General features: G+C 40.0%; 1 protein-coding gene across 1 annotated transcript in view; it reads right to left on the bottom strand.

The window, feature by feature from the left end:
* Positions 1 to 26,084, bottom strand: part of b4galnt4a (beta-1,4-N-acetyl-galactosaminyl transferase 4a) — a 131,880-nt gene that overhangs the window by 28,940 nt on the left and 76,856 nt on the right. The window contains 4 exon segments of the mRNA XM_040133915.1: positions 8,952 to 9,019; positions 19,307 to 19,407; positions 20,747 to 20,837; positions 22,081 to 22,176. Of these exon segments, the coding sequence (XP_039989849.1) occupies positions 8,952 to 9,019; positions 19,307 to 19,407; positions 20,747 to 20,837; positions 22,081 to 22,176 (356 nt within the window).

Raw genomic sequence — 26,084 nt, 5'->3', positions numbered from 1 at the left:
TGAGCAAATCTAAACTGAAATAAAGACAGTATACTTTCTGCCCTTTGTAAATAATAGTCATTTTTCTCTTATTCTTCCTTCTTCACACTGTCTCCTATCTGCCTGCAGGCTACAGCAATTTCCTGATTCTATTTTTCCAGTATCTCCTCTCTTTTTCCAACTCAATTTCTCATTAAAGGTATCTGACTGTCACCCTGTCCCCGTCTCTCTCCCTCTCTTGCCTGATTTCTCCCTCTGTAATACCCACAGGTGGCCTTTAAAGAAAAGACTTTGACACGGCAAACGCTTTGCTCTCAACTACATTAATGATACCAGTGTTTAGAACTGCCTCAAGGAGATGCAAAAACTTCACTTTTCTCCCCTCACACTCTATCCTATCTTCACTCCATTTCTCATACATTCCACTAATCCATCAGAGAGCTATCACGCTGCTCTTCCCTGCAGTCTCAATAAATCCTCTTTCTTCCATCCCCTCCCTCTGCCTCATTTCACCGCTCTCCTTCATCCCCTGCCCTTTCTCCCTCTCTTCTCCGGTATCTTGTCCGTCGCTTCAGTCCAACACTTCTTGCACCGTCTCTTCTCCCTCTATCTACCTTGTCCATTTCCCCCATATGTAATTATGTCTTCAATGCTTTTTCTCCTCTGTGCATTTCACTCCTTTCCTCCCTTTGATTTGATGTTAACACTCCTTCTACTCTCTTACTGGCCTGGATGCGTGGACATGTGAAGAAAAAAACAGTATCTCACAATGCCTTGCTCTCCTGGGGTTTGTATATTTGTTCTAAACTGAGACGCAGAGAAGCATATGCTCTATTCATCACAGCAAAGTCCACGTTAAATTATTACATTACGTCAAGGTCAAACAATGTTAACAACACTATCTGAGGTACATGACTTCACATTAGCAGAGAGGAAAAAATGATAAGCCTGGCCATATTCTGTATTTTTTTTAATAGTGTCAACAAATTCCAAGAAAATGAATTGATCCTATTAACAAGTACTGTCTATGCTGCCAAAGCCTGATACACTGTATTCCTCTTAGACTTCCATTGTCCAAAAATGCCACCATGTTACACTAGTTGGAGGCTTCTTTCATTACAATGAACACGGAAACTGTAGTTTATTTTGAGCCAATCAACACAAAGTCATTCACAGTCGTGGTGCCGGAAACACTCACTAGTGCACCAATTGCATCTTAATCTATGGCTGAAAATAGCCAAAAACAATTGCACTATTTCCTCCTATTGGAGTAGCGTTTACTAAAAACCACATCGTCTAGCTGTTTAATGAAATTACTGAACCTTTTTAAAAAATGAAATTATATGGCCCTGACCAATTTCTTTTCAAAGATATATATCTTCAGTAGTTCAGTAAATTTTGTCGCTGGAAAGGTGTGGGGATTCTAACTCTGTTGGACCATTTGAAAAGAACTTCAGATGGATCACGCTGACACATTTAAGGAGAGTTGGTTTCCATATTTTAATGGGTTTTGTTGATAATAATAATAATAATAATGCTAGCCTTATCTTTTAACTCCTCTCTGCTAGAATGAATGCTTTGAACTAGGAAAGTGTATATGTACACATGTGTAGTTTATGTGTCCAAGACGTGTCTACGTCCTGTTTATTTTCCAAGTCACTTTCCAAACAGCTTACATATCCGTTCTCCGGCTGCTCAGAACGTAATTTCTGCGTTTCCTCAGACTTATTACTGTCTCCAATCACGTTTGGGCAGAAGCAGCCCTGTGATACAATTTGGTGGTATTCATGCATTACTGCCAATCAGATGTCCATTACCACAGTCTTTCGCAGCTCAAGAGATGTGCATCAACACCCTAAAGACATTCTGATTGAGCATAAGCCTCAACACACATGGACAGACAGACAGACACACACACGCACACTCAAACATAGATTTGTGTCTCAGCATGCTGCCATCACTCATAGAAACAGATGGTGGAGTGAAGGCCTGAGGGAAGAAAGTGGGACAGAGAAGTCATTGAACCTTGCTGGCAAAAAGATTCATTCTAATTCAACTGCTACAGTGTATAAACCAATTACATTGAGTGGATCAGGAATATGTGTGCGAACAAAGACAGAAACATACAAACATACACTCGCATATACAGTAAGTGAATGTGTATTGTACATATCACAAGAGAGTGCAAGTGCTCGCCATAGAGCAGACGCAACATTCAGCTTGTTTCCATGCTCAGTCAGTATTCCTATGATGTCATGAGCACAAGTACAACACTTTTGATCTCTCTAAAAGCTTGAGTCTCCTCTCCAGCTAATAGCCAGCAGTGCTTAAGTGATTCAATTATAGATACTGATAGATCCCTTACTGAAATAACTGGTCATTTTTCCACAACGTTTCCGTAATTGTTGCTAGGAAAGGCACACTCAACTCTCTCCTTCCAACTACTGGCATCTGGAGGTTTTCTGTTCATTCATGTCTGTAAAAAACAAATGGGACCGTTTGCAGTGTGTAATAAGTATCAAAATAAAAGGGAAGGAAAGGAAAGAAAGGAAAAAGTGGAGAAAGTTAAAAGAGAAAAAAAAAAGACTGAAAATGTAAGAAGGCATAAACTGTCATATGCGTGCGCACTCACAAAAAGGAAGAACACACATCAACGCCCATGTGTCCGTAGAGGACTGGGCGTAAATGTCATTTCCCGCAGTTTGTGAGCTGAAAGCTGCTCCTTCAAAATGCCAGCTGTGGCACCACAGATAACCTTGGAATCAGCTTCTGCCTTTCTTCCTCACCACGCCGCTGTCAAAGGTCTGCAGCAGCCATTTTTAATTTCAATCATTACATCCGAAGGTGAAAATCTTGAAACACCAGACCCTCACATCTAGAAACTCATCTGCAGAAGCACATGCAGGTTAATGTTAACTTAAGAAACACAGATATCCTTTAATTGACTTTTGTTTTTTCCCTTATGGCATTTTTCTGAACTTCAACCTCATTCTCGCCGTGCTGACAAGATTTAGCTGGTGCTCATTAGTTTCCAGTATCTCTCAAACAATATTTCTTCTAATCAACAACTGACTATCAATCAAATCCCAGTCTGAGCTGCTCAAAAGGATCTGAAATACTCTGACGTAAAGCGCGTTGTCAGACTAGCTCAGTATGCAACTCAGCACAGTTCAGTGTATAGAATTTTACCAAATGTCAGTCTCTCTGGTGTTGTCTATACAACCCGAGGCTCTGGTAGCTGTGTCAGGGAGTGGAGATTGTGTTGACAGGGTTATCTGGGTTCCCTAATCTGACTTCTTCACTGTCACCCATCAAGCTGTTGTGACAGCACCTAGCAGGCACTGCCAAACCATCACTTAAAAGATACGAGCACAGGTGGAGACAAGGAGTTACACAGACAAAAAGAGACACTTTCAAATTGACACAGGTATTATTTTGAAAGTCACAACGACAGATTCTAGTAGCATCTGAAAGACGTAGCTTTTTGGTGGCTCTTACTTCATATCATTTTGAGTGTTTTAAGGCTTGACATTGAATGTACAGAATGTATAGATAGATAATTATTTCATTGTTAGTTAATAATTTGTTTTCTTTAAATGGATTAATCATTTCAAGAATAAAATGCAAGAAAATAGTGAATACTAGAGCATCACAATTTCCCAAAGGTGGTGTCTTCAAACTGCACTTTTTTGTCTGACCAACAGCTGATATAAAACAAAACACAGTAGCAATCCTCATGCTTTAAAGCTGGAACTGGCAAATGTTTTGTAATTGCTCTTAATAGGCCAAATGCAAGCAAGTCACTGGGGCTATAAAATATTGTTTTGATGATGGCTCTTTCATTTGATTATATGCTTAAATAAATCCTCACATGGATGAGTTTTAATGAGTTGGAGCCACAAAGGACTGTAGACAGTGTTTTGCAAAAGCATAACGAAATAAACCGATAGAGAAAGTTGGAGAAAGCTAGACTGAGACAGCAAGAGGGACAAATACTCTTCAAATTCATCTTCAATATTTATTCAGCAGACCTCAGAATTACTACACAGGCAAAACTCTTTCTCCTCTACATACATAAATACATACACACTCACACACACACACACACACACACACACACACACACACACACACACACACACACACACACACACACACACACACACACACACACACACACACACACACACACACACACACACACACACACTAAATAGTGTGTCATTACCTGCAGGTGGCCATACCCAGGTGGCGTGGATGACTATGAGATCTCCCTAACAGGTGTACTGATCCAACTTTCCTGTCCATCCCATCTTTTAAATTGACAACTAGGACAGACTTTCACACATCACAGCAACAGGTAGGCCACGCCCCATTGGCGGAGATGAACAGGCATTTGAAGGAAAAACATAACTTCTGTCAATCTTTGACCAGATAGGCACAAAGAAAGCCCTTACCCTTTCCTTCCTCTTCCCCTTTTACGGCTTTATATTCAATCCTCAAATATAAGTGCCATTATGGCAATAGACTGGTTGAGAAAGAGGGAGTACGCCATAAAAATGAGTGAGAGACAATGAGAAAGAATAAAGGGCAGATGGGGAAAATGTGGCAAAGTTTAGATAAGGCTAGTGCACCTGAAAGCCCTAGATGCAGTCATCCAAGACGCAGAGCAACCCCAGAGGGACTGTTTAGATTTTATACATACTCTATGTGTGTGTGTGTGTGTGTGTGTGTGTGTGTGTGTGTGTGTGTGTGTGTGTGTGTGTGTGTGTGTGTGTGTGTGTGTGTGAATGTACCTAGGTGTGTTTTCTGGTTTCAGTAGCCTCTGACTGCACTGCGTGGAGACCTCCAACAGGCGAGTGAAGTGTTTCAAGTGAACCCCTCAACAACAATATGCCTCATTCCTTGACAATATGATTCAGCCCTGCAGCAGCCATTAGTCACTGTTCACTCAGCTCTACTACCGTCGGCTGTACAGCTCCAATGAACCGAAACGTATAAATAACAGTCCGAAGCGTGAAGAAACAAACAAAAAAAAAACAAAAAAACAAAAAAACAAACCTTGCTAGAGTGGAAGTGTTTCATTCTGCTCTCCTCTGTTCAATTACATTTCTGAGGGCTGCTCTCAGTCTGCTTGTGTTCTGCTCTGCACCATTCAACCCCAATCCTTTACACTCCTTTTTTTCTTTAGCTTTGTTCCATTTCATCCTGTTCCGGGCCCAATACGATAATAACTAGAGACAATAGCACATAAACTTTGGGAGCTGTTATAAATTGCAGCTTTTGATCAAAGCTGTGTAACTTTGGTAGAATGGAGCAAATAGGCTGAAATGGCACTTAACTTAATCTCCAAAAACGAGGTGCACAAGTGGATCACACTGCCAAGGTTTAACCGTAGCCTCATGTGTAATGATTAATAATTTTCAGTTGCATTCCATCTTCAAATTGAGTGTAATACTATAGAAACACCTAATTTAATTCATTTTGTCCAATTATTTCTTTATTTTATCAGGCTTAACAAATGTTTCAAATTATCAGGTGATAAAATCTGTCTAATGCCTTATTATTATTATTACTTTACACATATTCTGATGATTTTTTCTTTTTTTTTGATAATGATATAATGTTCTGTTTTGCACTGCTAATTTGCTAATTTCAATTCTATCCCATCCAGTGTGAGGAATACCACTTTATTAATGCATAACAATTAATCCTGCTGCACACACAATTTGCCGCATTTAGGAGCACATCAGTTTTGCTAAAACCAGGTCGAGTGTAATGGTGGGTGAGGGATGCATATCGCACAGTGCAGCAAGAGGGACCATGTGGAAAATGACAAATGAACTGCCTTTGATTTGGGATCTTTCAATTAAGTCATTAGATGAGAGAGGAATCATTAATACAGAGGCATGTATTTACTTGTATGTAAAAATATGTTACATGTTGTCTTACGCATGCCCACACACAGAAACATTAAACCAGATTTTGTCTAAGTATCTTAAGATAGACTTTCACGCAGTCTTTGACACATTTCCTCTAAACCACGTGATAACGTATAGCTATAAAATAAAAACAGATTTGACTTTAGTCTCAGTTTTCCCAGCCTTTTCATCTCTGGTGCACCATGTTTCATGACGTGATAGTGGAATCATGAATCACTTCACATATCGAGGTAGACAGAAAGATTTTGAGAGCAACTAGTGAGCAAAAATTTGTGCATGCGTATGTGCACGTAAGGTTCTGTCGCTGAAGTATCAGATCTCAAAGTTATCCACAGCGCAATCATCTGAATGTTGCTGCCATATTCTGCCTCCCCACTTGTTGTTGTCTTGTTATTGTCGTAGAACGCAAGACCCTTGTCAGACAGGAAGAGAAAACAGAAAAACTTCCAACCACCTCCTCCTCCCCCTCTCTCTTCTTCTTCTGCTTTATGTTTTGCCATCTCTCCGTACTCCCTTGTAGTGCGGTGCGCCTGCTGTGCTAACCAGGCCCAGTTAATCCTTCGCACAGACAAAAAGGAACACTTGCCAACAGGTCCTGGCCTGTGTTCAGCCCCTTATGTCATTAATGGATTTTCATTCATTATGAAAAGTGTGTCTATGTGTGTCTATGTGTGTCTATGTGCACCAAGAGAAGGCAGAATGTGCAACAGATGTATGGTTTTTAATGAGCATTGAATATTTTCTTGCGGTTTCATGCATTTTAATAACCCTACTCAAAATGACACATAGTGATACATACACATTTTTGAGACCTTGACACATTATGAGACCTTGGAGTGATACAGTGAGTCAGACTGAATTAACATTAATGTCAAATTAATACTGCAGTCACAACAAAGGCTGTATTGCATGTATCGTAAGCATGAAACACATACACCGAGTGTGTTCCATCTCATTTGTTTTTCATAGTTTGGGCTTTGTGGTTTTCATTATATTGACACAACATGTCTATGTGTATGACTGTCCTGCACGAGACATGACTGTGTATCAGCAGGCATTATTTTTTATATCAGCAACTAATTAAAGTATATTAAAATGACTAATTCAAATATATTAGAATATAATTATTAAAATAATAATTTTGATGTGCATATTTTTGTTTGATAGTTTGACAATACCATTTTCATTTTTATTTAATTTTTATTTTCTGATGCTAGGATTTAATGCTTCATTGGATGCAGTCATTTAAATTATTTTAGTTGAAAAAAATCAATTATAGCAGATGTTAAAAAAAAGAAAAAACTGTCACACACATTAGACAAATGGCCATTGGGACGTGAAGGATCAGGACCTCCAGTGTGTGTGTGTGTGTGTGTGTGTGTGTGTGTGTGTATGTGCTGTATTTCATTAAAATGTACTAAAACTGATTTCAGCAGAGGTTTCAAAGATGGTACCTGAATCACTCTAATATTCCACAAATTGTCTCATCCCACTGCACCCACTCTATCACCAAACAAAGAGGTCCATCCACACGCCTGCTCCATGCATCTATTAATAATCCCACTATCAGCTGTTGCAGATTATGACCATATATTTCATAATCTGATATGTCATTATATGTGTGCATCTTAAACTCAACAATGTTATCACTTATGTACTTTAAACTGAAATGTATCATGATAATATGATTGCACAATGTTGTTGTTCTACAAATTTCTGTTTTCCAAATTGACATGTTCCGTAGAAGATCCAATTCAAACAAAATCCGTTTTGAGGCTTTTGTGTTACACACATGAACAGTATGGTGTCATACTGTACAATGCACAACAGTGGACAGGTCATTTGCCTGCACGTGAATACATGTGATTTTGTTTTCATTGCAGTGATGTTGTGATATCAACATATCACAAGATTTCTGCTTACTACTATATTTCAATCCTTCCTAGTAGTAGAATATTGGTTCAGAAGGCTGCTTTGACCACTTGTATTTACCACATCAGTAAACCATGATAAGAATCTTTTATTCAGAAAATTACACTCAATCCATGATCCAGTTTTCGGCAGAAATGCTTTTGAAAGAGCCAAAATACCCATTAAAAATTTACAAAACTGTTTTTCTTTTTCTTTGTTGTGTGTTCATCATCCAACTTGTACCATTTAGAAGTGCTCAAATATTCTGAACCTTCACTACAAACACCATTGGCAGTGTGTGCTGTGTGTGTGTGCTGTGTGCTGTTTGTGTGTGTGTGTGTGTGTGTGTGTGTGTGTGTGTGTGTGTGTGTGTGTGTGTGTGTGTGTGTGTGTGTGTGTGCGTGTGTGTGTGTGTGTGTGTGTGTGTGTGTGTGAATAATTTAAGGCAGCACTCTACAGTGTGTGTTTCATCAAATCGGGCAAATGTGGGATACCATAGGAATGGGAGCACCGTTCTTAGGATCTCTTCTCTTGCTGCATAATCATATCAACTTAACAATGACTTTAGAACCAAACTGGCTGCAGATCAGCGCTCACATTAAAGGGTGCTTTTCTTATGCAAGCAGCTCCCAGCAATTAGGGAGAGAGACCTGTTCAATCTGAGAGGACTGGATAGGTTAACACATTCTCATCTTTCATTGAAAGCGAAAGGCCTTCCAACGGTTATGATCCTACACACTCCGACAACTGATGAGACTGATCTATACAGTATATGCTAACTTATACATACATGAGACTACACGCATGCACCAATAGATATACACAGAAGAGACCTGCTTTACAGTGTCCAGTGAACACTTGAGCCATGGATTCCCTCCTGCATGTGAGCAGTCAGAGCCTTTTGAGGTGATGACGATATAAAAGAGGCTGGTTTAGGCTGCTGTTTAACTGGTAGAGATATACTTCACTACTTACAGCCACAATGCCAGTCCTAAGAGATGCTATACTGGTGACGCTTACTGTTAGATGTTAACAGGGCTTTGTTTTGGACTCAGTATTGGGTTGAGAGTCAAATAACCCTGCTGTTAAGAAATGTGTGTGGTTGTCACAGGTACTTACTGCACAGACTTGGAGGACTGGGACCTGAACTTGCTGAACTCGCCTGGAGCGGTCCACTCTGTACCCAGCTGCAACACACAAGACGGGAGACACAGATCAGAGAGAGTGTGAGAGAAAGAGAAGGAGAGAGAGAGAGTGCATACGTGTGAGAGAAGGCGATAAGAACAGTTTAAGAAATGTTAAGGCACACTGAAGAGTATTCTCCTGAAATAGCTTTCTTTATTTAGGGAGGGTGTTGTCCATAAAGAAGGTGGACCTCGTTAGCTCATTTTTAATTCAGAAATTGGAGTGGCCGATTGAAAAGGGGCGCTGCAAGATCCTGATCACTTACGTGGTTATGATAGCACAGCAAATGAAGAGTAATTGGTAAAAACAAGATAATATTCCCCCAAGCAACAGGGGGAGTCTATCAGGAGGCAAGTTCTTATAAGCAAAGTGAGGAACAGACGAGAGCTAATGGCTATAAACTGACAGAAAATGAGAAAGGGCGATTCCCTGCCAATACTGACACTAAGAAGCCGGCTCATCGGGAACCATGGGGCTCCTGTTTCAGCCCTGCGGTTGAATCGGTGCCCACTCATTTCCTCAGCAAGCCAACACGACTAATCAGGGCCCCCTGCTGCTGCTGATCCATAATGAAAGAATAAGGCTAAGATCACAGTGGGCATGCCTTTAATTGTTTGTGCTGGCCACACGTCTAGATTTGAAACTGTTCAGATAACACTGTGGCGTGTGGTGGTGACAGATCTGAAGAGCCTTTCAGCTCGTAAATAGCTACTGATCCTGACACTCTGGGCCCTACGATGTTTTCATAGAGAGCAGGTAACACACACCTACAAGATAATGACACACACACACATATGAACCAGCAATTATATAATGGCACCTCTGAGTGTATTTGCTGACGTGTGAAGAGAGCGACTAAGGGGAAAAAAAAACACCCCTCAAAAACAGGAAGTAATGTCTGTCCAAAATCAACCAGGCTCCTGGCAAGTGTTAAAGCCTTTGAGCGTCTCTGTGAAGCATTTGGCTGGAGAGGAGGAAGACACAATGTGTGCTACTGTGCCCTTACTCTGAAGCCTACAGCATGCTGCCGCTGTAGCACATTTCCACACCAACACTCTGTACATATATTCCTTATCCAGCCAAGAAGAAGAAAATAGGTAGGAGTTAAATCCCTGGCAGGGAATATTTAAATTACAAAATGATAATAAATAAAAGATCATATATATTAAGCTCACACAGCTCCCATAGTTTAATTTACTACATGTACATTAAAGATGAAAATTTTTCTTTCAAACATTTAAGCGTGTATTGACTTTAAAATTGATTTTCCAATGGCAGTTATTTGATGTTGCCAAATGTTGAGTGGAGAGCATAAAAGATGTGATGCTGATACGGTCTCGGGTGAGCATTCAATCTACAAGTTTTTAACTAGCGTCTATGGTTGTTAAATTTCACAGCAAATGGTCCATGGACAACAGTACATCAGACGGTCTGTGGACCATCAGACATCAGACTGTTTTAAAAGAGTCCTCCACGGATTTACTAAAGTGTTACATTAACACTGTGTATATTCGAGATGAGTCACAAAAGGTTTTATACAACTTTTTCCACACGTGCAATAGTACTCCCCAAGACCCGTAAACATGGGTTCAGTGGTCTTATTGGTAAACCAGCACCATAGCTACCCATTTCACTCGTTAATCCCTCTCCTAAATGCCATTAATGTTGGCTGGTTTTGTATGTTAGTGGTAAAACAGCCTCAGTTTTGCTGCTGATATGTCAAAGTCTACATACGATACGTCTGTTTGCACATAACATGCCTGACCAGTCAGCTCAGAAAAACAATTATATTATTAACACACCAACAATGCAACCTGTTAATACTGCATTACCTAATTATCTGCAACAGACATAATACTCCTATGCTTTCTTTTGTGCTGTCTACAATTCTCTTGTTATGCTTGTTTAAAAGACAATACTTGTGTTTTACTTTGAATATTGTGAGGTGACTTGAGCGTGGGCTGTAATCCTTGGTTTCTACATAAATATAGAGAACTGTAACTCATTGAACTCCTAGAATGCTTTAAGTTTTCATTATGTTTTGTTTAGCTCATCCTAACTACTGACAGGGAAGTCTACAGAAAGTAGTGCAGTAGAACCTCATTTAAGCTCGTCTCCCTCAAAAGAATCATCATTAAAATAAAATCTATGTCTCTGCAAAGTGCTGTTGGTTTCTAAAGAGAGGCAGCCAACCTTCAGTGAAACTTAAAGAACTTTGAAAAATCGTAGCTGAATGGAGTAGGCACCCCGGCAGAACTTTAAAATCTTTCAAAGCAGACTGACAAAAAAAAAAGAAAAAAAAAAGTTAGGACCTAAAACCTTGCACTGAATATAAATAGGAAACTTGGAAATGCTTCTAGCTGGTGTACTTACATGTTTACATCCTCCCTGAGTGAATTTCTTTCTCCCGAACGGGCTGTTGTGCCCCAGATGAAAAAGAGTGTGATCTCACAGAGAAGGCAAAACTGCAAAAATATTCATCTCTTATCTACTGCAGACTCTAAATACAGTAAATCTTTAAATGAAATAAAATCTATGTACAGGTGTAAAACATGATCATTTCATTTGTTCCCACAGTAAATGTAAATTCATAAGAGGAATGAAACGACAGTGGAAGCAAAAGGAAATGGTCTCACCTCATTTTAAGAGTGGACATGAGGCTAAATGTCATCCTGATATGGATAATAATTAAAATAATGATGCCTTTTCTACTGAGAAGTGAAATTCAAGTGACCTCAAAACTGTGACTTTTTAATTTATGAGGACATACAAATCAATCATGTTGAAATATTGTGCAAATTGTTGTGATTTATGCAGTGGCTTAGACTGGCATAATATATTGCAGATGATGTATTGTAAGATTTACTTCATAGCTCTTGAACATTTTTTGCACGTCTATCCAGCTCCTTCACTTCACAGGGTTTTGTAAGACCTAGATTCTTTGGTGGTGAGCAGCTGTAAAAAAAAAAAAAAAAAAAAAAAGTAAATTGAAGGTATTTAAAGTATGTAGTTTTGCACAAAGGACAAAAAAAAAAAAAAAACAAATAAAAAAAAAACATTAGTGTCAAGGAGCAAATCTCCTTCCAAAATGACAGGTTTTAAATTCTTTTCTTCCATGTCAGATGGTTAGTCAGCTTTACATGAACAAAGGCAGTGATCAAAGACATTGTTACAAGGACAAAACACTGCAGTATTTCAGCTCTGCAATGAAAGTGGCAGGTGTTCTCTAAGATACACGTGCACATGCAGTTTAGAAATGAGACACGCGTGCACGTGCGCACATACACAGACATTCACACAGACATGATTTCCCACTGAACGATGAGTCACTCCTCATTGAGAGCAGCATCTCCTCACTAGAGTAGGCATGAGGTAAATCAGAAAGCAAGTGGCCAGGTAGGGGCAGCGCACACACACACGTGCACACGCACGCACGCACGCACACACACACACACACACACACACACACACACACACACACACACACACACACACACACACACACACTCTTCATATCACATTTTAAAACACACCCCCTCACTGACATACTGTCATATTTTGAGTCTACTTTAGAAGTCTCCTATAAGGCAGGGAACTTGGGGATTCAATTTCTTAAATTTACTCACTCTTGCTCTAATGTAACCTCTCTCTCTCTCTTTTTTTCTTCGCTATGGCACAGATACAAAGACACACACTGTGCCTCTGTGTGAACCTCACCCACATACTATATGTGGGTACCTCGATAAAATGCATTTTCAGATGGCCACTGGCCCTGCAACACTCAAAATTGACATACAAAACAGGGTAAAAAACATATAACAAATATGAGTGTGTAGTAGAGATATTAATGCAACCCTTTTTCTTCTATAAAGTCTTTGTTTCTCTCCATATGAAACGAGAGAAGTATTAGAGAAACAGCTGACCTATGAAATAACTGTGAAACAGAGTGCTGTTTTCTTCTTGCTATTCTGTCTCGCCTTCATTGTGTTTTTGCAATTGAACTTTAACCGTTGAAGTTTTACCTGCTAGAAGATACTGCACACACTCGGCCTGTTCACATGGTTTTCTAGCATGTGCACGAGAACCCGAAGACATACGGGTATGCCGTGAGAAAAGTAGTACTGCATTCATGCTACTCATAAGCATGTCAGCAGAAAACAGAAAAACGGGCATTTTGGCAAGTCATGACAGGAAAAGTGCAGGTGTAACTATTCAAGTAAATTATGGCTTCATGGTTAAAAAAACAAAAAAACAAAAAAAGACTATTGACCCTGCAACTCTAATTTTAACTTAGAGGAATAGATCATACTTTTTGAACAGCACTGATACTGAAGGTCAGGCCCCAAACTTTTAAAGAAGTCACTGACTAGATTAGTAGGGAGGCAAGGGTAAGAAAAGCAAAGTGTTAAGGATGGAAAATGTTTCAAAACTAAGTATGCATCCATTAGGAGAGTTCCAAAAGTCAAAAACAAAATTTCAAAATCAACATGGCTCTTTTAATTTCTTTTACAAAAACAAAAATATTCATAAGGAATAAAGGTTATACATTAACTAACTCAGAAGCTCCAGTAAAACATACCTCAGAATAGACAACAAGATGATGTCACTGGTCTAACTGCAATCAACTTGATGAAGCAGGAATGGTTGGTGCCTTCAAGTGGGATCGTGTGTACGTGTTCATGTGATGAGTCCATATGAATGGGTTTTGAATGGTGGTTTTTCCCTCCTACAGCAGTCACCGATTTGCATTCATTTTAGTCGGGAAGAAAAATCAACCTGCAGATACTTCAAACTGGCTTGGGTCTGGTAATCCATCACGGTTATCCTCAAGTCTATTTTTACTGCTGTCAGAGCTGCATTATCAGTGGGTGGTTATGCAGCTGTTAAGAGTAGGTTGAAACCAATATTCTGCGCAGACTAATGGAACTTAAACAGGAATAAAAGCAGACAAAGACATGCTGCTTGCTCTGATGGATTGCCTGTCTTAAACAGGTTTAAAATTTTAATCTTGGGGGGAATCCATTTTCTATTTATTATTTTTTAAAATTATAATCTGCCATTCATTATTTTTGGAAAGATGTTAATACCTGAAATCAACCTTTTCCATCTGTTACGATGACTCGAGCAGTCAATGTGGGAAAATGGGTGTTTGTTTTTTAGATGGTGCATCACTGTCGAACAAAACTCTTCACATATTAAGAAAAAGTCAGTATATGGATAACCTTATTCCTTTAGTGCCTTAAAGTTTGCTACAGTTATGAAATAGTGCCTGTTACTACCACAGTGACAAAGTCTTGTCTGTCTGAGAATGAGTCTCATATTGATTACAGCTCTCTCATCCAGTTTCCTGTTTGTCATTTTCTATCTGCTTTATGAACCAGACAGAAGAGATATCACAGCACTTATGACGACACACATCAGACACGCACACTACATCAGTGCACGAACACACACACGCGCACACACACACACACACACACACACACACACACACACACACACACACACACACACACACACACACACACACACACACACACACACACACACACGTGCTTTGTGCTACTCATAAGGCTATCTCAATATCGGACGAGGTCTGGTCTGGTTCTGTGGGAAGCTCCGCGGGAGCTGTCTGGACATTCTGATTGAAGGAAAATCTCATTACAGATTAGCTATGGGCAAAAAATATGATTAATGCCAGGCCGGAACAATGGATGATCCTCACTCGCATTAAGTACATTCGTATACACACAGATAATGTCACGGCAGCACCGAAGTGAGTTTTCTTATTAGAATCCCCTCACCCATCCAACCTTCCCCCAAACCCTTCCACCCCCCAACACACTGACCAGCTGGTACATGTAAAGGACTGAACAGAGGAACTAACTGTGACTCAAGGTCAATTTTGTCTTTTTATGAGAAGTAGGATTAAAGGACCTCTGTAGACGACTTTTCTTTGTCTTCATATAGTATATCTGTGGGGTTTTTTTTGTATGGATGTATGTGAGATAGACAAAAATGGACCGCCACAGCTGATGTCATCATTTCATTAAGCTGCCCTGTGGGGAATCAGGAGATATCAGTCACATTCAGTACATCATTAAAAAGCTGGCCACAAAATGCTGATGGGGGTCACCACGGAAACGCTTCAGCTCCCTGCCTCTTGTCCTGTCACAGCTAAATGTCTCACGGCAGCACATTCTATATATGTAGCCAGTTCATTATCGCGAATGACAATGCTGTGACTACTTACATGAAGAGGCAATCCTTTACAATACTATCTGTATTTTTGGAGCAGTGAGTCAGGTCATTAGTTGGAGCAAACATATGAAAACTTTAGAAATCAACTAACAATCACAATGGGCATAGTCTCTAATGATTTCAAAGTTGTATTTAAGTTGTCGCATTTTCTCTGCCTAATTTTCTGCTAGCCTGGTTTCTACACAAACATTGTGCCAGGGGGTCAAAGTTTGATTCAGATTATCCTTAACCTCACGGAATAACTCCAGCACCTGCCAGAGCACAAGACACCAAATTTATATGGATATTTTCACAAAACATTGGAGTTTCTAGTTCTTAACCTCCAGCTATAAAAAAAACGAAACAACACAACACACACAGACACACACACGCGCGCACACACACACACACACACACACACACACACACACACACACACACACACACACACACACACACACACACACACACACAAACTATAGAAAGCTCACTCAATTAAACGGGATCCTTCTCACAGTCTAGTCCGTGCTGCATTCAAGTCATTATTTCAGATGTTCTGAGGTTTAAGCCACAGGAAGACCACTTTTTATTCAGAACTGTTAAATTATTAAATAGATTTATGCTTAATTATTTATTTAGGCTTTATTATTTATTATTTTAGGCTTATTATTTTACAGTGGCATGAAAAAGTTTGGGTACCCCTGGTCAGAATTTCTGTTACTGTGAATAGTTAAGCAAGTAAAAAATGACCTGATTTCCAAAGAGGCATAAAGTTAAAGATGAAACATTTCTTTAATATTTTAAACAAGATTACTTGTCTATTTCAACCTATTACAGTTTCAAAATAACAAAAAAGGAAAAGGCCCCAAAACAAAAGTTTGGGAACCCTGCCTGGTCACTACTTAGTAACATCCCCTGTGGCAAGTATTGCATCTTGTAGACGCTTTTTGTAGCAGCTAAGAGTCTTTCAATTCTTGTTTGAGGGATTTTCTTCCCTGCAAAAGGTTTCTAGTTCTGTGAGATATTGGGCTGCCTTGCATGCATTGCTCACTGCACTGAGGTCTATCCACAGATTTTGGATGATGTTTAGGTCAGGGGACTGTGAGGGCCATGGCAAAACCTTCAGTTTGTTTACGATCATTATCCAGTTGTATAAACCATCCTTTTTTCATCTTCAACTTTTTTACAGAGTGTGTTATGATTGCTCCCAGAATTTGCTGGTATTGAATTGAATCCTTTCTTCTCTTTACCAGTGTAATGTTCCCTGTGCCACTGGCTGCAACACAAGAACAAAGCATAATCGATCCACCCCCGTGCTTAACAGTTGGAGAAGTGTTCTGTTCATGAAATTCTGCACCCTTTTTCTCTAAACATACCTTTGCTAATTGCGGCCAAAATATTCTATTTTAACTTCATCAGTCCTAAGGACTTGTTTCCAAAATGCATCAGGCTTGTTTAGATGTTCTTTTGCAAACTTCTGATGCTGAATTTTGTGGTGAGGATGCAGCAAAGGTTTTCTTCTGACGACTCTTCCATGAAAGTCATATTTGCGCAGGTGTCGCTGCACAGTAGTGGTGGTGCACTCCAGAGTCTGCTAGATCTTCCTGAAGGTTTTTCGCAGTCAAACAGGGGTTTTGATTTGCCTACGAGCAATTCTCTCTGAAAGTTTTCTTCATCATACAGACCTCAGCTTGTCCTCCACCGTTCCTGTTAACAGCCATTTCTTAATTCCATTACGAACTGAGGAAACTGCTACCTGAAAACATTTTGCTACCGTCTTATAGCCTTCTCCTGCTTTGTGGGAATCAATTAATATAATTTTCAGTGAGCTAGGCAGCTGCTTAGAGGAGCCCATGGCTGCTGATTTTTGGGACAAGGTTTGAGGAGTCAGAGTATTTATAAAGCTTGGCCTTTCCTAACCATGACTGTGAACAAGCCATTGCCCTAACAAGCTAATTAAGAGCTGAGACCTGGGTAAAAGTTATCGGAGAGCTTAAATCTCATGGGGTGCCCAAACGTTTGTATTGTGCTCCATTCCTTTTTTCCCCTCTAAAATTGTCCAAAAAAAAAAAAAAAAAAAAACTTACCTTGCTTAAAATATCAAAAAGAATGTTTCATCTTTAACTTTATGCCTTTTGGAGATCTGTTAATTTTCTACTCACTTAGCTATAACAGTAACAGAAATTTTTACCACGTGCCCAAACTTTTTCATGCCACTGTGTATATAAAACTATGTATTAGAAGATAAAGATATGCAGTGTATTTTGAAAGACGCTTACCTGAACTTACCTGAGACCCAGCAAGCCTTGACTTTTTTCAATATCAATTTTTTTTTTGTCTTTGGAACAGAGATCATAGTAAATGTGCCGGTTTGTGTGTACTACTGCTTACTACTGTAACACTAACCTAACAGACAGGTGGATATAGCATAATGTGTTCACTTAATCATTAAAATGTTTTATCTATTCATTTAAAACAGATAAAATTACATATAATGATCTTATTTTTGTGAACAGATACAAGTTATTAGAAGGATTTAAACAGCATTAAAAAAGTGGTAAGAAAAGTTTAAGACTTCTTTAGAGGCAAAGGTCCTAAAAACAGTCATGGCATTAAGCAGTCTTCCTCCGATTAGCAAAGCACTGATTTATCGGTTTTTGGCATAAAATCTGTGATATGCAAGGACATCAATATGTACTGTATATGAAAAACTAACCTATAACAATTTTAAACAATATTTCAGCTCCTCTTTCGAAATAATCATTACTTGCCCTAAGCGAAAACCATTCTTGTTAGACTTCTTTTTTCCCTAAACCGATATAGACAGATGAGTCACATAAAGAGGAACAGAGTCCAGAGTAAGATTTTTATCTGTGAAACACAATGACTCTCTGAAGACAAGGAAGGCAGTGAGGCCTGTCTGTCAGCCAGTGGCAGAATGAATGATCCCTGGTCATAGCACTGCCCCCCTGCCATTACCATGATGATATTTCTCCACTGCTAAATGTCACATCAATATTCCCTGCCAGCTAATTAATCTCAGCTCCCATGGAACCTGGTGACATCTTCACATCCTGTTGGAATACAGATGGCTCCATAGCTGGACCTTTGCTCTTAACACACATTTGCCCAGAGCACTCATATGATGTGGTTCAAACCACATGCAACTTCTTGCATCCTTTTCTTTTCAATTGTTTCAGTGTTTCACCAAGGAAACTTTATTAGTGAAGGCAATAGCAGCACAGCTTGACTTTTAGTCGATCGTGAGCAGAGGGTGATTCAAGGATAGATGTAAAAGGAAAACGATTTTTCACAGGATGTTCTACAGGATGATTTAAGTATTGTGAGATATATGTTAAAGCTGAGTGATAGAGTGAAGTGTTACGATGGTGACATGGGGTGACCGGGTGATTACTAAAGACAAACAAGGTCATATCTCTTAGTGTGCCTCCTGTTGGTGTAAGGCTGAGCACTGACAGAATGAAAGGGTTATGCTGTTGACTGGTCAGGACCCGATGTTCTTACTAAAAACAGCTGGATGTCAGATCATAGCAATATTACTAACTACTTTTCAAAAAGAATATGTTCCCATATCTGATCTGTCATTGTGAGCATGACTCTCTAGCAAGGAGTGGAATCCATTAGACACCATTTAGAGCTATGAGTCACCCTCAGCTTGAATATCATATCAGATAATAAAGTCACTATGTAGTCTAATTATAAGGTTTTAGCTTCCCTGCACATATTGTACAGTGGAAGTGCTTTCCCAGAGCTATATAGCATACAAAGTGTTATTTTCTGTTTATGTCATGACATTGAGGAGCTCGAAAATATTTAGGCCCCAGGTGATTCAGTTTCCTCCTGGAGTAAAAGCTTGTTGTTAAGCAATATTAGTTAAAACTAAGGAATATATTCATAGTTTTGGAAATGTGCACTTCCTGAATTTACTGAGAATCACAAAGCATAAAAAATGCTGGGACGATGTTGATTTTCAGTGGAGTAATTCCCTCTTGTTCAGATATTATAGAAGAATGCAGCACAGTGCTTACCTGTCCTACATAGACCAGGAGTCTGGCATTGAGAGGGCTTTCATCAGGACTCAGCCAGAGTTCAGAGTTATCATCAGACGATACTGAGAACTGGAAATCACCTGGAGGGGAAAAAAAATGATCAAAGTGTGTGTTAGTGGAATTAGATATATATGATCGAAGATAAGTGTAACCAGATAGAGTATTACCTCAAAAGTGTAAAAATGCACCTACAATTTGACGCCCAGACTACCTCTGGCATTTGTCTGAGATTACACATTTGGCCACAGTGATACTACAGTGGTATTGTTGCTGCAACTCAATTTTCCAATTCATATGCAACAACTATGTGAATTCTAATGAACATTTGTGCATAAATCTAAACTGGAAGGAGCATGGAAAGCCAGTTAATTAAAGCTGTCCACTTTTATAAGTGGATAGATAGGATACTTGAGGATTGTGAACAAGTTTCCAATTTAGTCTAACAAAATTATTAACAGTAGGAGCTGCAGAAATCTTTTCTACCCCAAGCGACTGTTTTCTGAGCCACTTTCTTTCTATGTTGAGAAAAGTAAGAAACAGTGCACAGAAGTGTTACTTGGCAGTTGTTTGTCATCTAAAGACTGGGGTGAGAAAATCAGGATTTGTTGGGTGTGACAAACAGCACTGTACAGTATACTTAGTAGCAGATATACTTGTATGGTATATAGTACTGGTAGATATTCTAATACAGTGTCTGGAGTGTGTTCTCCAGACAGACATATTTTAAACAGCATACAAAATCTAAATATTACCTGGTTAAATCTAGGCATACATCACATATGTAATATACTTGAATCTGATGAAATCAGAATGATAAAGGAGCAGCTGCATTCTCATGGATAAACTAAAGGCCTACGGATAGGATCAATGTCATGTGACATTGAGTAGTCCAGATTATTTATTGTCTGCAATCTGGTAAACCTCCAAGCATTTCTACATGGCTAACTCGGATTATTTAACACTCAATCTACAGTAGCATCTAAAAGGTTGTCTCTAGCAGTGTGAGGTGATGGGCACTTAGTAGATTGCTTGTCAGAATCCTGAAGATATTATATCCTTTGAGCCATCGGCTGGAGAGAGCCATACCACCAGTGAAAGCTACATAGGAGATTTAAATGAACAATTATCTAATTAATAACTTCATATTCTGCAATTTGTTTAAGGGCACTCGGGTGCTAGGTCTTGTCAGTTCCCATAGCAACTGGGCTCGAGGGTAAGGCTATGAGGGTAATGCAATGAGAATTATCTGTGAGATCTCAGGCATTCTGCCCTAATAAAAATGTGAAAAACCACTATATTAGTGGCTCTGAAGCATCCGGATTAAGAGGGCCTGTGGAAATTGTCTCCTCTTATAAAGGGGACATGCTCTAAGGCCCTTAACCTCAGAGGGGGGACGCGCTAATAAGAGAAGCTAGTTACCGTCTCTGTAAGGGTGAAGGAAGCCAAATATTCTCAGGCCATAGTTCTTCCACTTCGGAGCCACTGCCAGCTTCTTCACTGTGGTTCTGGTCTGCAGTAAAAAACAGAAAAAAAAAAAAAAAAAAATCAGATCATGCATCAGTTGCTGCATTAACAAATAGAAGAAAAACCCTGTATGTGACTGAACCCTATTTACCAGTTGACCATTTGCTAAACCCCTCCACCAAACAGCCACTGTCCAATCATATCTTAACAACCGTAACTAGGCACAGCAGGCCTGTCGAGCAGTGGATTTCTACACTTGTCGAAGCAGTGTGCATGGGGTTTGAATGAGAGAAATATTCAGTGTGTTAGGAGGATGGTGTCCTTTTTAAATGAAAACCAAAAATGCAAGACCAAAAGTGTAAGTAATGGATTAAACTGTTTGTTTGTCTGCTCTGAAATGAGCTGCAAACATTAGCATGTCCTGCTAACAAGCTTACTACCAAAGAAAAAGAAGCTGGTCCTGGATGCTGCTGTGTCAGCATGTAAGCTAATGTTTACAGCTCCGTCTTGCTCTTAATTAGATTTGCTGAAGTCTACACGCCAGCAACCCTAGCCACAAATTTGTTACCCCAGATAGCTTTCCATTCGCCAAACACATTGGTAAGTTGCAAACCTTAAAGCCTAAACTCTTAACGTTAAACATGAAACATACTGTTTTAAAAACACACACAATAAAGCATAAATCTAACCTTTTGTCTTGCTTATCCAAATATGTAAGCTAGGCTGCCAAATAGAAAACACTTTATTTCCATATCTTCTTCATTGATCGTGGTGAGGATGCTGACTTTTAACCTGGGACATCCTACTATAGCCTCAGTCTTTTAGCACAATATCATGGGGCCTGTTAAGTGCATAACGAAGACCCTTTTACAGGGTTCCCATTTTAAGACAAGTAAGCTTGAAACATGATGAGGTCAAAAATGACGTACGTGTTCAACTAACTCATGGAGCTAAAGTTAGCTTAATTAGCTAGCTTGCAACAGCTCATAGAAGCTAGTAGTGACAGCTGTCACTTCAGCCAGAAAATCCACGTTTACCTTCCTCTGCCAGAAGTTAATAACTCGTTGTTTCAAAGGTCACTAAAAATATCCAATGGCAAATCTGCCACTGTTATCATTGTAAACTGCATATGTGCTGTGAGAGAATAGAGAGCCTGACAGGTGTAGCGACAATAACTAAGGAGGAAGAGGATTTGTGAACAGTCAATTTAATGTATCTTTAGTGTTAATACACAAAAGCACAGAATAGTAAAAGACAGAGGGTCAGTCAGTCTGTCATGTAATACTTACATGAGGGTAGAGAGGGAAGTGCAGGTTCTTTCTGAGTTGGGCTATGGAGGAGCCGCACCAGTCCTCAAACACATGCAGGTTTGCCTGGCCCTTATACTGCCAACACACAATCACACACAGAGAGTAATCAGGTTAGCGCACACAGTAACAACAGCATCGCATTTTCTATTAAATAGGCAGGATACGCTTCAGTACTACAGCAAGATTTCCATTTGCACTGGTTTCAGTCCATATATTTTTGTAGTGGAATGTATGTCATTTTTGATGCCCTCTACCATCCAGGAGAAATGAATTTCTGGTGAAACGTGACTGCAGTGGGGAAGTTTCAAATGTTCCCACTGTCCTGACTAAGAGAAGGTTACAGGGAGTTTGTCATGAGTATCTTGGGGGAGTGTAAACTGAGCATGTCTGGAGCAGTTTGTCAGAGCTCATCCCCTGCCCATAGTCTGACATTTGTCTGAATTACACAGGGAAATCACAGGACACAGCAAGGACAGATGGTGAAACCAGTCAACCTTGGGGTATAGTCTCCTCACGCACATATAGACAGACGCACAAGTCTGCTCATATATGAGAAGAGATGACTCTCTGAAGACTTGTGTGTCAAACTTGCACTGCTTTGGAAGTGAAGTGTTTTGGGTCAGATGCATTGTAAAAAAAAAAAATTCTATAGAGGAAAGCATGGATAACTATAATTTACACAGACATAAATACTCTCCACAAACAAATTTAGGGTTCAGAAAGTGAGACGCACCTGGTGGATGGTGTGATTTCCTCAATATGTTGCAGAAATCACATAGTCTTGCAAGAGAGCAAACATTAGAGGGTAGAGCTACAACTAGAAGGGCTCATGCATGGTCACCCTTTTTGCACACATGCACAGTGGAGCTTAGCGTCAAGCCAAAATTTAATGACTTGCTGGCTTTAACTTTTCATAATGGATGATCAACCAACTGTACCAACACACATTCACATAGTGTATACACATATACCATCTTTTAATGTGTGACGGCAGTTCCAGGAGGCTGCCACAGATATTTAGAACATCAGACAGAAGTTGAGCAGAGAGCTGGCTCTTGCCTAATAACTATGAAACGGCGCAGTGAGATTTCCCTGGTTGGATCAAAACTAAAGCTGGCTTCACTTCTTTGGCCCCATTTCACTTGATGAAGGTGGCCTTTCTGTGTGAGGAGTAGCTGCTAGCTGTATAGTTAACAAGTGTGAGCTGTCAAATCAATCGATCAGGAGACTGAGAGTGACCTCATGACCAAAAAAATTAATGAATTAATTTTAAAAAAAGGATTAGAGCGGTGAGACAGGAAAGCTTTTCATAATAAACACCTCCCCACCTGCTACAGAGCCTCCACATCTACATTTGAAGGAAAAAGATGTTGACAGAAGGTGTGATGCTCCTTCAGTATCACACAGGCATTCTAACAGATGGCCTGACCCAAAGTGGTCCTTTTCATTTCTGTCCCGGCTTTGTACGGTCAACTAAGCGCCCTGAACACTGACAGCAGCACGGCAATTACAGCTCATGCATTAACCATGAGATATTTTTGTTGTGCAAACATGTCAGTCCAAACCAGTGGGACTACGTATTCTACTTCTTAGATTTTTATGTGCCTGTATTAGATTTTTGTTACACTCTCTCTTGCAGAAGGACTAGTGCAAAAGACAAAACAGAAAGGGGAAGAGAGGGATTTTGTGGGGTTGACAGAATCAAATCAGAGAAAAGCAAGAAGTCAGAAAGATGAATGAGAATGTCTGATGTTTAAAAAGGGAGCGTGGGGGGGGTAGTGCTGTTGCACGGATTTTGCAGACAGGGCTAGTCCCTGTGTAAATATGCCTTATGTAAAGCTTTTAATAGATTTCCTGTGGGTTTTAAGAGCAAACCTTTTTTGGCCTGGCCCCCTACCCATCCCACCTCTTGTCAAATAGTTTTAAGCGGGCAGCTTTAAAAGTCTCTAATTATTCACACATTCACACACACACACACACACACACACACACACACACACACACACACACACACACACACACACACACACACACACACACACACACACACACACACACACACACACACATCCCTGTGTAGCCATGGAGAGGCCACAGACTGTAAAGTCGTCTTTCTGCTGGGGGGCACTTGAGTATAATTGGCTCTATTTTGTGGGTGACAGCAATACAAGAGGTCTGTCTGCACTTTGGCATGGACAGGATGTTGGGTATGGAATAGAGAAAGAAAGAAGTTATGTTTTTCTTCACCTAACTTCACCCTGTCTTATCCCTCTGCTTCCTTGACTCTGCTAATCTGCCCATGCTTCGCTTATGTTACATCATTTTGCTGTTTCCCTATGAATGCTGCTTCTGTCTCCCCTCTCAGGCCCAACATCCCTAATGTTGTCCATTCTGCCCTCTGACCTCTCTATTTCTGCCTCTCCATCCCTCCTTCTCTGCCTGTGTGCTGTTGATTTCTACACTCATTAGTTTCCCTGAGCTCAGCTAATACCTGTCAGTTCCCGTTGCTGTCTCTCTCGATTTCCTTGTTTCTCCCTCCCGATTCCTCATTTTGGAGTGTGGGATAAAGTGACGCTCACACTAACAGTTTATATAGACATGGTGACTTGCATGGTTGTGGGTTTTTGTTTTGTTTTTTCTTTTTTTTTTATGGGTTTACTTTACATTGCATCTTGTCTCTTTTCAAACGAAAACTTTACAGCTTGTCAGCTCACATTCACATTCAGGAACTGGCTAAAGAAGACACAGTCATTAAAGAATGATTGCTGTGGCCTTTCTTGCTTTCTTCCTTTACTCTCATTTGTTGTCCTCCATTCCTTAATCCAAAACCAGGGGCAGACTTCTGTGCCGTCTTGCAACCATGGACTACCAGTGTAATTCATGGACAGAAAGGTTCAGAGAGCACTGTTTCCTCTACATGTACCCAGCATAAACTATTCACTACCACTAAAAGAGACTACAGGCACAGCTGTATTAGAAGAGTCCAGATCAAACCAGCTGGGTTCGTCCATCACAGTCCTTCTGTCTGTTGATAAGGTATGTTTGATCAGAGGTAATTTGTTCCACTTAGCATGGGTTAAGTAGTAGGCAGTAGTGATAGGCACAAAGTGCCTATCTGTCAGCCTAACGGCTGGGACCTTCAAAAAAAGACAGGGCGGGGTAGGACAAACACTGGTGAACACATTGACATTGTGAAAAAAAAGTTTTTGTCACATGCCAAAAGGAGGATATCTGCTCTCTTCAGCTGTCACAAAATATTCTTGAGATTCAAAAAGGTAGATGTAAACTTTTTACAAATTAAAGATAAACACTGGCATTTAATTTCAATTAAACAGTTAACTGTACATAATGAAAATTCTGTCTTCGTTATGTCCATCCACCTCACAGCATCAGAGCACCTCTATAGCTCTGACTGCCATTAAATAAGAGAGGAGGAGAGGGAGATGGAGGAAAGGAATGCCATTTGTCGTATATGAGGAGTGAGGCAAGAAAAGAGAAAAGAAATACAGGTTAGAGGAAATGAAAGGTGCACAGAAAGGAAAGAGAAGTGAGTGAGAAAACCACTGGTTGATTAAAACATTTAAAATGAAAGAGTGTACTGTTCACTCCTCAGCCTAGGAGGCTGATCTGCACTTACACACTGTTACTATCTTGCCCATCTTCCTCAGACCACACAATTCCTCCACATACCCACATTTCTGTGAGTTGTCTTAGCATATCTCCGTCTCTTCTGCTCTCCAATATCTCGCCTCTCTGTCACCCATCTGGTCGCACTATCAGCCATCCCACAAATCAGACACTCTCTTTTCTCTCTCTCTTTTCTCTCTCTCCTCTGGGAGGCTGTCTCCCTTTCTCGAAATCTGGTGCAGCCTTCTGCATTCCTGCTGGCAGGAAGGCACTGACAAATGGCCGCTCTGCGCACCCACTGACGAGCAATCGCACCAACTGACACTGTAAATCCCCTTGGAAGCGAAAATTGAGAC

The sequence above is a fragment of the Xiphias gladius genome, chromosome 8 (genome assembly GCF_016859285.1).
Source record: "Xiphias gladius isolate SHS-SW01 ecotype Sanya breed wild chromosome 8, ASM1685928v1, whole genome shotgun sequence".
NCBI classification, from domain to species: Eukaryota; Metazoa; Chordata; class Actinopteri; order Istiophoriformes; family Xiphiidae; genus Xiphias; species Xiphias gladius.
This window is presented reverse-complemented; position numbering and strand designations above follow the sequence as displayed.